This window comes from Vulpes lagopus, chromosome 2 (assembly GCF_018345385.1).
Source record: "Vulpes lagopus strain Blue_001 chromosome 2, ASM1834538v1, whole genome shotgun sequence".
NCBI classification, from domain to species: Eukaryota; Metazoa; Chordata; class Mammalia; order Carnivora; family Canidae; genus Vulpes; species Vulpes lagopus.
This window is the reverse complement of record NC_054825.1, coordinates 138229153-138242052: the sequence shown is the minus strand read 5'-3', so window position 1 is coordinate 138242052 and position 12900 is coordinate 138229153. Positions and strand designations below refer to the sequence as shown.

The 12900-nt window shown below is 43.6% G+C and overlaps 1 protein-coding gene across 1 annotated transcript in view; it reads right to left on the bottom strand.

Annotated features, from left to right (window-relative positions):
- Positions 1 to 6348: 6348 nt before the first annotated feature.
- The window catches only part of LOC121478324 (guanine nucleotide-binding protein subunit alpha-14), a 183222-nt gene continuing 176670 nt past the window's right edge, over positions 6349 to 12900 (bottom strand). The window contains exons 4-7 of the mRNA XM_041733290.1: positions 11215 to 11343; positions 10081 to 10120; positions 8293 to 8446; positions 6349 to 7401 (exon numbers count right to left, since the gene is read on the bottom strand). Of these exons, the coding sequence (XP_041589224.1) occupies positions 7211 to 7401; positions 8293 to 8446; positions 10081 to 10120; positions 11215 to 11343 (514 nt within the window). The 3' untranslated portion in view covers positions 6349 to 7210. The remainder of the gene's footprint in view (positions 7402 to 8292; positions 8447 to 10080; positions 10121 to 11214; positions 11344 to 12900) is intronic.

Sequence of the window (12900 nt, the reverse complement as noted above, 5' to 3'; positions counted from 1 at the left end):
CCCAGTTGCCTGTTAACAGTCTTTGCCTTCTTGTTGTTGTTTTTTTATTCTGATAATTTATAAACAAAGATATTTACAGTGAAGTTCTTTGTCTTGAAATTGGCCTTGGTATCTTTTTTTTTTTTTCCCAAAAAATTGATTAGCCATGGTCACTAATGACTTTAATATATATATATATATATATATATATATATATATATATATATATATATATATTTATCATTAATTTTTGCTCTTGGTAGAATTAGATTTCTTGGTCAGATCGCTCCTTAGTTTATGTGTATTTTTTCCACATAAAACAGATCAAAAAAAGATTTCTGATCTTTAGTCTGCCTGTTTTTAGTTCCTGGGTAGACCCAGAAACATTACCAATAAGTCCTCCCTCACCTATTTAAAATCTCCCCTTTTGGGGATCCCTGGGTGGCGCAGCGGTTTAGCGCCTGCCTTTGGCCCAGGGCGCGATCCTGGAGACCCGGGATCGAATCCCACGTCTGGCTCCCGGTGCATGGAGCCTGCTTCTCCCTCTGCCTGTGTCTCTGCCTCTTTCTCTCTCTCTCTCTGTGACTATGATAAATAAATGAAAATTAAAAAAAAAAAAAAAAAATCTCCCCTTTTGGGGGCCTAAATAAATGTTGATGACAAACAGATGGCCCAAAGTCCTGATTTTTCTATAAGACAGCATTCCAGCCCAGCATGGTCATTGGAAACTAAAAGCTTTTGGTTAATACTTTGTAGATTGTAAAGCAAAGCACTGAGATTGTGCCTCTCAACCTCAGCAAACTTCAAATGGCTCATTTGCTCAGTAAGTAAGGAGTATATTTGGAAAGAAGTGTTAGAATTTTTTTTACTTGCATAATTGATTAATATTAGCAGAGATGATTAATTCATCTCTGATATGGAGAGAGCAGCCTTTGCATGACTTAAGAAAATACTTTGTTATTACTATCTTTTGTTACGATTTACTAGATAGCTTTCTTGCTACTAGAAGTGTTTGAAAGCCATCACTTTCTAACATGCTTTGTCAGCCAAAGGTAAAAAATGACAATAACTCAGTGCTAGCAAGAACTTAAAAAACAAAATCTTGTATTAATTCCCTTGATTACTGGTCTTGAGCACTTTGCATAAGTTAGCTGATGATCCGAAGCTGTTCGTGATCTTTAGTATATGATGTGTTTTCACTAGAGGGAAGATGCAAGTATGAGTTCATATGTGGCAGCCAGCCGAATAGGTTGGAGATCCAAGACATAAGTGAGAAGCAACATTCTCTCTCTCTATCCCACTGTGCAAGTTCTCGGGAGTTTGTCTTAGGAGTTCCTAGTCCATAAGGGGCCTGTCGTCTCAACCATCATTGTCTCCATACCAGAAAAGTACCTTTCCAGGGATATGTTCTGCAGTAACAGATTAGCATGTGGGTCTGGGACTGGAGGGGTCTCACATTCCCTTGAGAAACGAGACTACATTATTCTTATTGCCCGTGACAAGGAAGGTCTTTACTTTCTTAGACTAAGAGTGAACTTTCTGGAACCTGTAACAACTTCATCTTTTCCAGCAAAGGGTTGGTTACCTCTTATCTGCCCAAAGGGGGTACTTCTCGGCATCCACAGTTAAGCCATAAAAAGGCTTATGGGTTGGAGTCCCTATGGAGATTAATACAAGATTCTACTCCTCAATAGCCAGATGATGGACCTTTTGAATGGGAAAAAAACGTATATATTTGAAAATGCTCAGAGAGCTCTCAATCTAAACAGTTGCTTTACTAGCATCTATGGAATGATCAAATTAAAAAGGACATGAAGGAATGTAGCATCTAGCCTTGAGGACTCTCTTAATAAAAAGCCCTTTTTATCCAGAAGATTGTCAGATTTAGAGAAGAGGTGACCATTCACAACCCCACTCACAGGGACCTTGATTGGCTACTCAGGGATCCTCTTCCCACCCATGTTTACAGTGCAGTGATCAGGCCGGCCAGCCAGCCCACTGGGGCAGACTCCCCTCACAGAGGAAATGGATGACCAGAATTTCTTTCAGGCCCTTCTGCAAATGATCAGGAAAGGATTGGCCAAAGCTGATGTTCATGGACCGATAGAAGCAAGAGTAGAGTCTTTTCCCCCTAAAGTGAATTGGTCCAAGGTTGGATTATACACTCAAAAAAGGAGAGCATCAGAGTGTTGAAGGCTTTATATATCTACTCTAAAAGGCATACTGCATTCAGTCCTGAAGCTCCTGGACCTAGAAATCTTTTGATTTCCATTTTGGAATGGAATATTGATATAAAGAAGCAAATTGAAGATAATGTAGTTGGATGGATGTGTTAAGCCCACAATATCATTCAGGCTCCCCTACTTCCTTGACGAATTAGAAATACTATATCTTTTGACTCTTTATAAAACTAGAAACATGGTTCTAGAAGCAATCCGAAGTCCCATCTATCCTTAACAATCTCAAAACCTCCCGTTCATTTCAAAATGCTTGCAGATATAAGATTGGGATATTGGGGCAGCCCGGGTGGCTCAGCGGTTTGGCACCGCCTTCAGCCCAGGGCCTGATCCTGGAGTCCCGGGATCGAGTCCCATGTTGGGCTCCCTGTTGTGGAGCCTGTTTCCCCCTCTGCCTGTGTCTCTGCCTGCCTCTCTCTCTCTCTCTCTCTCATGAATAAATAAGATTTTTTTAAAAAAATTGGAATATTGGAAATAGAATGGTCCTGCACTTAAGAAAAGGAAAAATTTTAATAGTAATTACTCTAGACTTCTGATAATAGGCAGATAGACGCCCCCCCAAGCTCCTTAGAAGAAACTTGGATTCATTCCCCATGCCTGTGATTTACATTATCTACCCCCATCTTCCCTAGGACCTGAGAGCCATCTCTTTGATATGAAGACTTTAGGGAGATGGTTCCTATCAGAAGGAAAAAAGGAGCTAATTGGAAATTGGACAAAATTTTTTTAAAAAGCATCTTTCTCTACAAATATTGGTTAAAAAAAAACAAACACTTTAGTGATCTGAGTTAGCCATAAGTAAGCTTAACTCCTTCCATTGCCAGAAACACAATTTGGATCCAACTGTTCTTTCTACTGAGTTTTGTATTATTGTACCTGATTCACAGTTTAAAACATTACAGTGATAGGTATAAGGTCTCTGTTTATATCTATGTGTATGTCTATAGATGTATGTTGTAAATGTGATATTTTTCTACTGCTGGATGGTATTGCCAAAATTAACTTGTATACCAGCTCTACTTAACTGGCTCAGAAATAACTGCTTAAATGAATTAAGCATTTTCTAGACTCAGAAATACAAAAACTAGCCCAAATGTTTTCCAAGTTTCATGCGATCTGGGAAGGTATTCAGTAAATAAAAGCTAGTTTAATTTGGTTTAATTAAAATAGGTATGTTTTCAGGTTGTCAGCTTTGGATGTAGTGCATTTTTTTTTAAGATTTTATTTATTCATGAGAGACACACAGAGGTAGAGGGAGAAGCAGGACTCGATCCCAAGATGCTGGGATCATGCCCTGAGCCCAAGGCAGACGCTCAACCACTGAGCCACCCAGGTGTCCCAAGACACACGACTTTTATTCTACCTAGTTTATTCAAAGAGTTCATGTTATCTCTGTTAGAAAAATTATCAGCAAGAAAAATGACAGGATCTTGGCATTAATGTCTCATGAAATTTTTAGAAGTAATCCCAATATGATCAAGAACAAGTGAATTAAGTAGATTTAAGTGAGATTGAAGTTTATGAAATTATCAACAACGATCAAGCTTTATAACATAGGTCTACTTTAACTTTCAGAATCTTTTTTGGTAAATTTTTAAAAATTTATTTGAGAGTAAGAGAGAGAGAAAGCAGCACAAACAGGGAGAGGGAGAAGCAGACTCCCTGCTGAGCAAGGATTCCCAACGTGGAGATGGATCCCAGGATCCTGGAATCATGAGCCAAAGGCAGACACTTCACTGACTGAGCCACCCAGGAGTCCCTCTTTTGGGTAATTTTAAGCCATAAAATATTCCTATGTTAATGTATGGAAATTCATTGGAATACCTAAATCTAGCTAAAATAGAATTCATAAATGTATAAACATAAAGTCTACTGTCAATAGTCTCATATAAAGCTAAAAGTTTTCTTCCATCTGGCAAACGTGGAACTAAACCAGCTTGACTTTGCTCCTTGGCCAGGCACAAGATCAATACTACACCAGGTTGACTTGTTGCACAAGGTAAAATTTGCAGCAAAAAAAGGAAGTTCACAGGGAGTAACTTCCAAAGCGGTAACTCTGTAAGCAAGGGTGGATGGGTTCCTTTTATTTAGGGTTATGATGAATATTTTAAAAATGGATCTCTTGGGGTGCCCAGATGGCTCTGTTAAGTGTCTGACTCTTGATTTTGGCTCAGGTCATGATCTCAGGGTTGTGAGATTGAGCCCTGTGCTGGGCATGGAGCCTGCTGAAGATTCTCTTTTCCCTCTCCGTCTCCTCCCACTTGTGGGCATGTGCTTGCTCACTCCCTCTCATGAAGGTTGACTTCATGGAGTCAGTATAGCTCCCTTCCTCCAGGGTTCCTGTAAGAAAGATTATTTCCTGGCAGATGCAGGAACCTTAGGATATTTGGGAGATCTTGAGAAGAGAGTGACTAACTCAAATCTATAGGTACTGTAGGCAAAGAGTGAGGGTAAGATCTCGGCTTTCTGGCCTCAGGAGGCTCTTAAAAAGTCTAACTTGAGAGTCCTTATAAAAAGTTCCAATAAAGCACATTTAAAAGAGTCTATATGGTCAATCACTATTGTTGTTATGTAAGTAATCAGGCCAAGTGTAATTTTATTGTAATTATCCTTGGTAAAAGTATGGATGATTACAGAGCAAGATGATGCTTCAGTAGATACTATAATACACTCTTGTGGGTATCAGTATCTAGTTGTGTTGTCTGAGGGTTTATTTACCTGTAAATGGACTTAATCATGAAGTCTTCTAGTTTCCTCACATCTTGCTATTGACCCCTTCAAACTCGCATTCCTAGTTTTCCTCTGCTCTTTTTTGACTTGGAATCACTAAAAACAAACTGCATGGAAATTCGATATCTCCTGGTGTAATGCTATCACTTAAAATTCTGCTTATCTTAAAATGTAGGTCACAGAAGTAATCAAATGTCCTTGTCAGCTGCCTTGCAGTGAACTCTCATCAGATCTTTGATGATGGCCATTTTGTAAGTCTTTCATCATTTTCAGAAGTTATTATTTCAGTTTTGCAAAAGTGTTGACCCAAGCCTGCAAACTAAATGTGAAAGACTTGATATAAACTCCACAGAAATGGCCACAATAGCTCATGTTTACAGTTGTCATGCTTGTTGCTTTGTGGGGCAAAGTTTACCTCAACACCTGATGACAGAGACATTCAAACTGCAAAAGATCCTCTGATCCCAACATGTAGAAGTCTTCTGACCCACTGCCCTCAGGACCGAGGTTTAGTGTATAATTTACCCCAACGGTTAACCTTTTCCTTTTTTTCCATAGAAATGCTTATTAAATACCTGTTTGTAGTACAGAGGCCTAACTGGGCTTCTACTTCCTGAAAGGAGACACAACTTGTTAACCAACCTGACCTGTTCTCTCTCAATACTGAGACTGGTTCAGTGAAACTACAGAGCAATCTGTCAATCAACTCAGCTTCTGGGCTGTGAAACTAATTTGATATTTCAAAGGCAGACTCAAAGGGAAATAGACTATGGCACCCTAAAGTATGCCTCTTTGGCATAAGGATTATTTTGAACTAATTATTTTTAAGAAACAGGAGATCCAGCAAAAGCTCTGAAAACCTAGTAAAAGCTACTCTCCATTTCCTGAGGGAAATGTACTTGTATAAAGGAAATCTCCATTTGTGAGGGTTGTGCCAGAAAGAGGAGGCTGACTCTACATTCTAACACCCTTACTCTCTCCTTTACTGGGCTGCACCTGATTAACCTCCTTCCTAGTGATTCCTCCAGAAAGAGGAGGCTGACTCTACATTCTAACACCCTTACTCTCTCCTTTACTAGGCTGCACCTGATTAACCTCCTTCCTAGTGATTCCTCCTCCCCCAACATCTTTAGCTGAAGAACTTACTCAAGGGGAGAGCCGGGCCTACTCGGAAAGTTACTCAGTTCATCTGGTTATCTCTCCTGTATACAGAGGCACACATATGATTAAACTAATGTGTTTTGTTTTCCCTAATCTGTTTGGGGATCTCAGGAACCAAGAAGGTAAAAGGAAATTTATTTCTCCTCCCCTACAAGGACATTTAGAAAGTTTGAGTTAGAAAAATGCTGTGACTTTCATAGTATATCAATCAACCATAAGCACAAAGAAACACAACATAATCCAATGCTAATGGCAGATGGTATATTCTTAGCCTCCTCAGAAAGGCACAGCATATGTGGTTCAAACAGCAAATCTGTGGTGGCCATCGGAACTTTGGCAGGGGTTACATTACATTTGTTAAACAACTTAGGCTTTCAGCCACTTCATAAGTTTACAAAATTTGGTCATATATACACACAGATACACATTTCATCAACACAACATATATGCTGTCTAGAGCCCATTTATGTCAACTTTGGCTGTATAGTGATCAAAATATGGCAAAATTAAGATATACTGATATAGTCATGAATGTGGCTTAGAAATACTTAACTCAAAAAAAATATTTAACTCAAAATAACTTTAAAAATCTTTTGATGACATGTTAAATGCATGCTTCAGCACAAAGAGAAAAACATTCAATTTAGAATCTCAAAGTTAAAAGATTGAATAAAAAGCTTCAAACCCATTAACTTTCTTTAAAAAAAAATTAATCCTAGAGGTCTCAAGGCATGATCTATAAATTAACAGATCCCTCCATTACAGGACGTGTTAAGGACTATTATTAAACACACTTTAACTTAAAAAAAAATAGTAAATCACAGTGGCTTTTAAAAAATTCTATAAAATATCAAATTCAAAACTTACATGAAATCTTATAGCCAAAAGTCAAGGAAAGAAATATAAAAACAATTTAGAAATAAAGACTTTGAAAAAGTTTGCTTTACTCAAATATCTCACAAGGTCCATCACCTGTCCCTGTGGCCTGCGTGATGGACTTGGTGCTGCCAGGGGGTGGGTTGATATCACGAGCACTTGCAAATAAAATGTGAGGAGCTTGCAGGTTCTGTCTCGGGGAATGGGTGAGGAGTGGGCAGCAGCTTCTACACCAGGTTGAATTCCCTCAGGTTGAGTTGGAGAATTGTGTCTTTCACAGCAGCGAACACAAAGCGGATATTCTCTGTGTCTGTGGCACATGTGAAGTGAGAATAGATGACTTTCTCTTTGTCAGGATTCTGATCTTGATAAAGCTTCAGGATAAAGTCTCTGGCAGCTTTGACATCCTGCTTGGGTCCTAGTCAAGAGTGCAGTTACAGGAGTAAAGAAGAAAGATACTAACTACCAAGTCCTCCCCCAAATCAGTTTCGATGAACTCCCTCTTTGAGTTCTCTTATTTCTAGAGAATCGCTTCCCTGGGGTGTTGTTATATCTCCTAATGAACCCGTAAGAGACTTTTAAAGCATCCACTGCTATCTTAAAAGTGTACTTTAAAGCAAATTGTTGAAAAACAGTGACCCAATTAAACATTCTGATTTGGGCCACTCAGGCAGACAGAAGTGGACTAGGAGCAGGAAAGGGGAGAACGTGGGAACATGAACAAGTCTGATTTTAAAGGGTGAGGGCTCTCAACCACATGGCCCGTGCAGTTAATAAAAGGAAAAAGGGCACTACCACACAGTACTCTATATATCAGTATCAGACTTGCTGCTGTTTGAGACCTCCGGTACCAGAAATAATTAGCAACAGGACATAAAAACTTTGCAGCCTGGGATTGGTCCTCTGTGTAAAAACTTCAGCATCTACCATGTGCCCAGGAAGGAGGCTGCCACGGTAACTTACACATAAGAAGGAGTGGGTACTCTGACGGGGTCTGGGAGGCAAAGGTAGACCAAGCACAGCCTCTGCCTCAGAAGCTGCACACACACAGCACTACGGAGTGAAGGCCAAGCGAGCACGGGGAGCATGAGCAGGACTCCCCACCCGCTCCCAAAAAGGATGTGCCTGAGCTGGGTCTTGGAGGACAAAGAGTTCACTAATGGGTTTGGCACGTGTGGAGATGCTGAGGCGAAAGAAGAGGGACGTACCTGGAACCCCTGTGAGAAAGTCTGTTAGAGGCAGAGACCCCTGGGGCCCTGTAAATATCGCTGGCTGAGTGCCAGGGAGGGCAGCAGGGACATTTACTCACCTGTGTATTCTGGAAAGTAGCTAATTAGATGAGAGTACATGATTTTCTCCTCCAAAAGATCCTTCTTATTTAAGAACAAAATCACAGATGAGTTCAGAAACCAGGGGTAGGTAATAATGGTTTTAAATAAGGCTTTGCTTTCTTCCATGCGGTTCTAAGTGAGAAACAAGGAACTTCGGGTTAATAAAGAAGAAAAAAACCTTGGAAGCAACAGGTCAAAGGGCTGGTTCCACCATGTGTCCCCTCCCCTTGCTGCCAGCTCCACACCACTGTCTGCTGGAGCAGGTGAGCACAAAGGGCCCCCCAGGACACCAGGTGCTTCTATTATATAGCCTACTTCTATCCCCCCTGACTCCCCCACTTGGCTCTTATCACCCATTCTGGATCTGTTCTGCAGCAGCACCCCCAAATAAACACATAAAATGGAAAAAGGTTCATACCCATATTTGTCAAAAGTTTTCTATTCAATTATGGGGGTTACTAAGTGGGGGAAGTGCATAACTTAGACCAGAGACACCGCTTTAACTGGGGATGGGCTTCCAGACCACGAGAGGAAGGCTTCTCCAGCACAGCCACTGCCCACAGGAGTTGCTCACGCAGAGCAAGGCACTAACGCTATTGGGTGCCTTCTCCAGCCACGTGTCACAGGTGGGTAATACAGGCGAGGTCTACTAAGGGAGCAGGGTCCCCACTTTATGGATGAGCATGCTATTGTTCACAAATTTAAATCATGTCCCAAGCCTATGTAATAGTACGACCTGGTCAAAATTATGTAGAAAAACTAAAAATTTCTTAACAGTAGACATTGGCAAGAATATATCAAAGGTTCTTAATTTAGGGAGGTTGGACAGGGCACATACAAATCTCTGGTTGGCAATAATTGTTCTAGATTGTACTCTGCTCTGAAGTATTTTTTTAATAAATATTTTATAAGTAAGTTCTAGCCCCAACGTGGGACTTTAACTCATGACCCTGAGATCAAGAGTCATATGCCCCACCTGAGCATATGATTGAGCCAGCCAGACACACCTGAATAAAGAAACAAGAGTAAAGAAACAAGAACTTTATAGAGGGAAGAGATCAGGCAAAAACATGAAAGCCTTGCACACCCACTCCAGAGGGACTTGCGATAAATCTGTTTCCCTGCAACTTCTGCATACCGAGGCTCATTCTCCTGTTTAGTACATTTTTGTCAATTAAGATGGAATTTATTACCAGAGAGGTAACCCTTCAGTTGTTTTTAAAGCTTTTTTAAAAATTATGATCAGTAATGATCTCCAAGGAACTACAGCACAGTTGACCCTTGAACAATGCAGGAGTTGGGGGGTGCTGACCAGCTGAAAATGTGCATATAACTTTTGACTCCCCCAAAAGCTTAACTACTAATAGCCTACCGCTGACCAGAAGTCTCACCAATAACAACTGGTTCCCACATATTTTATACAGTACAGATATTACATCCAATGTTCTTACACTAAAGTAAGCTGGAGATAAATATATATATATATATATATATATACACATATATATATGAAGAAAATCATAAGGAAAATACGTGTACTGTACCATATTTAGGGGAAAAAAAAGCCCATGTGTAAGTTCAAACCTGTGTTGTCTAATGGTCAACTGTAAATGAAGAAACCATTCCTGGACAGCCCCATGAGTGGACACCACGTATCTACACCCAAGAGGGCAAGTCTGAAGAAGAATTTTTCTCCAAATTTTTAAGAGAAGAGAAAATGTCTAATTTCTAAGCATACTGGGCTGAGGCACTGGTCCCTTGCCCACCTGAATAATCCTCTGAATTTCCCGAGAAACATCATTAATCCTGAGACGAATTTGAAGCTCATTTTTCATATTGATAACTTGATGCCTTTGCTTTTTTTTTTTTTTTTAAGTGTCTCCCCTGGAAGAGCTGGGTGGCAGCCAAGATTGCTATAGACACCAGTAAATGGATTAATCCTCCACTAATTAGCTAATGTAACTCTGCTCCTCAGAGAAAAGCCTGCTCTCAAGAAATACAAGATATAATTTGGTCATGGTGACTGCCTATTCCTGGGCAGCGTTCTTTACTGGTTTACTACCACCACCTAGAAGCAAGAGAGACATCTTCCTGTGAGGTCAGGATATCTCTTGAAGGGTAAGGAAAAGACCAGGGGAGGCCGATGGTATCCCACAATATGCAGCCCCACCTCACAAAGAAGTGAGAGTGATGGCTCTTTTCACTTTCTGGGCAGATAGGGTTAATGCCATTCCATGCAGCTAGCACTACGGCGACTCTGCGGAGGACACAGAATGCCTGACCAGGGGGGGTCAGGCCAGATCTAAGCACCTGGCTCCACTCCCCACCCAACTCAGTTAGGGACCTAACTTGGGAGCACCATGGACTGGGAAGCCTGTTCTCAGATACTTCTTAGAAATAGCACTGCTCAACTTTGGCTGTCCATTAGCACCCTCAAGGGGCTTAGAGAAGACACCCCAGATTCAAACCTAGGAAACACAAGTCCCTACTGTGAGGTCCAAAAGATGGTCTGTTTTTAAAAATCCCCAGGGGATTCCAATATGTAGCCAAGGCTGAGAACCAATGCTTTTGAGTGGTTCCACCCTTGGCAATACATGAGATTAGATCCCAGGCTCAGCCCACACCCACCCCAACGATATCAGGACCCACATGCCAGGTTCCTCTTAAAGATCCCCCAGGAGGGAACCTAAGTGGCTCAGCAGTTGAGCGTCTGCCTTCAGCTCAGGGTCTGATCCTGGAGTCCTGGGATCAAGTCCCACATCCGGCTCCCTGCATGGAGCCAGCTTCTCCCTCTGCCTCTCTCTGTGTGTCTCTCATGAATAAATAAATAAAATCTTAAGAAAAAAGAACCCATTTGGGGGCTACCAAGGCCACACACATTCCAATGGACCACGTCTTACCGAAAGATGATGTTTTCCAAGTCAAACGGATACTCGATGATGCCAGTTGTGGGCACTCGGACACGAAGCACGTCTTGCTGTGTTGGCACGAATGATGGCATGGCGATCCGGTCAATGTCCGTCAGGTAACTGTGATATCAGACAGCCAAGCCCAAGACTCATTTTAGAAATGGGAGAAACGTCCATCTCACTCCAGGGGAGACACCCCAACTCACAGTGCCCCCACTCGGCTTCGTGGATTCCATCAGTGCCTTTCTGGAGAGGTGGCTCTGGACCGGGTCTGTCCACCCCAGCTATGAGTGTTGGGGAGAGGATATGGATCAGGAGCTTCCATGAGCCCTCGGGAAATCTGTGAATAAGGCCATCTCTGCCACGCAGCTCTAAGCTTTCTCTCTCCCCGGCCAGTGAGGGGCCCAGCGGGTCAGAAGGAAAGGATGTTGGGGTGGGGTCTCTGACCTCTCAGCTGCCTCCCCCCTCCCAACACTCACCCCCATCCCCCAACATTATAGAAAGTAGATGCCGTTCCTGAAGGCTTTGCTCAACGAGTTTTAGTTTCTATGAGAATATAAGGGTATAAAACAGGCCAATTCAAAGTCCCTTCAAAACAACAAGAAAAAGTTGACGGCTTGTTGGGAAATTGCACACCTAAAGTCTCGGATTATTTTTGGCTGCCTATTAAACTCCTAAGCTGAAAACAAATCACTTTTTCTGCAGTAAAAGGAGAATACACTTTATCTCTTAACTGTAAGGTCTTTATAACAGCCATTTCTGAGTAGAAGGACTGTAGCCTCGGCCCTGGCCAGTGACGGGGCGGTGACCAGGGCGTCCCGCACAGAGGGCTTGGCCTCGCCTCCTCCCAGGGCTGCGGGCCGCAGGTGGCCTGTCGGGGAGCCCGGGGGTGCAGGCAGGCCCATGCATCCCGCAGCCCTCGGTCGGGGAAGCGAACCGCACTCCAGCCGACGGAGGTCGCCTGAGCACAGAGAGCACGGCTGTCCCCGCGCCCCTCCGCAGCGCCCGCCTCCGCGAAGTGAACGCCCGTCGGGCCGCAGGCAGCCTGGCGCAGCAGGTGCGCGCTGGGGAGGCCGCCGGGGAGGCCGCCGGGGACTCCGCAGCTCGCCGCTCGGCTCGGGCAACCGCCGCGTCTCCGAGAGCCCCCGGCTCTGCCGCAGCTCGGCCCCCAGCCATTGCCCACGTTCCCCTCGGGGCACTAGCCCCGGGCTTCTGGGCTCCCCTGAATCTCCAGCGGGCCCAGCGGGGCTCTTCCAAGCGGGAGCCCCGGCCAGCCCCCAGGACCTGCCGGCGCCCTCGCCGACCTGGAGCTGCCTCCCGCCCCGCAGCTGCCAGGGGCAGCCGGCCCCGCCCAGGGACACCGCCTTCCTTCCTCTGCTCTCTCCGGAGCTGACCCAGCACTTCCCCGGCACTTGGCTGCTCTGCTGCACCGAGAGGTTCCCGCACTCAGACCTGTCGTGCCAACCCCGGGTCAATGGCATTAAACACGCAGCCTGGGGGCCGCCTGCGGGGCTCAGCGGTTTAGCGCCGCCTGCAGCCCAGGGCGTGATCCTGGAGACCCGGGATCGAGTCCCACGTCGGGCTCCCTGCATGGAGCCTGCTTCTCTCTCTGCCTGTGTCTCTGCCTCTGTGTGTGTGTGTCTCTCATGAATGAATAAATAAAATCTTTGAGCAAAA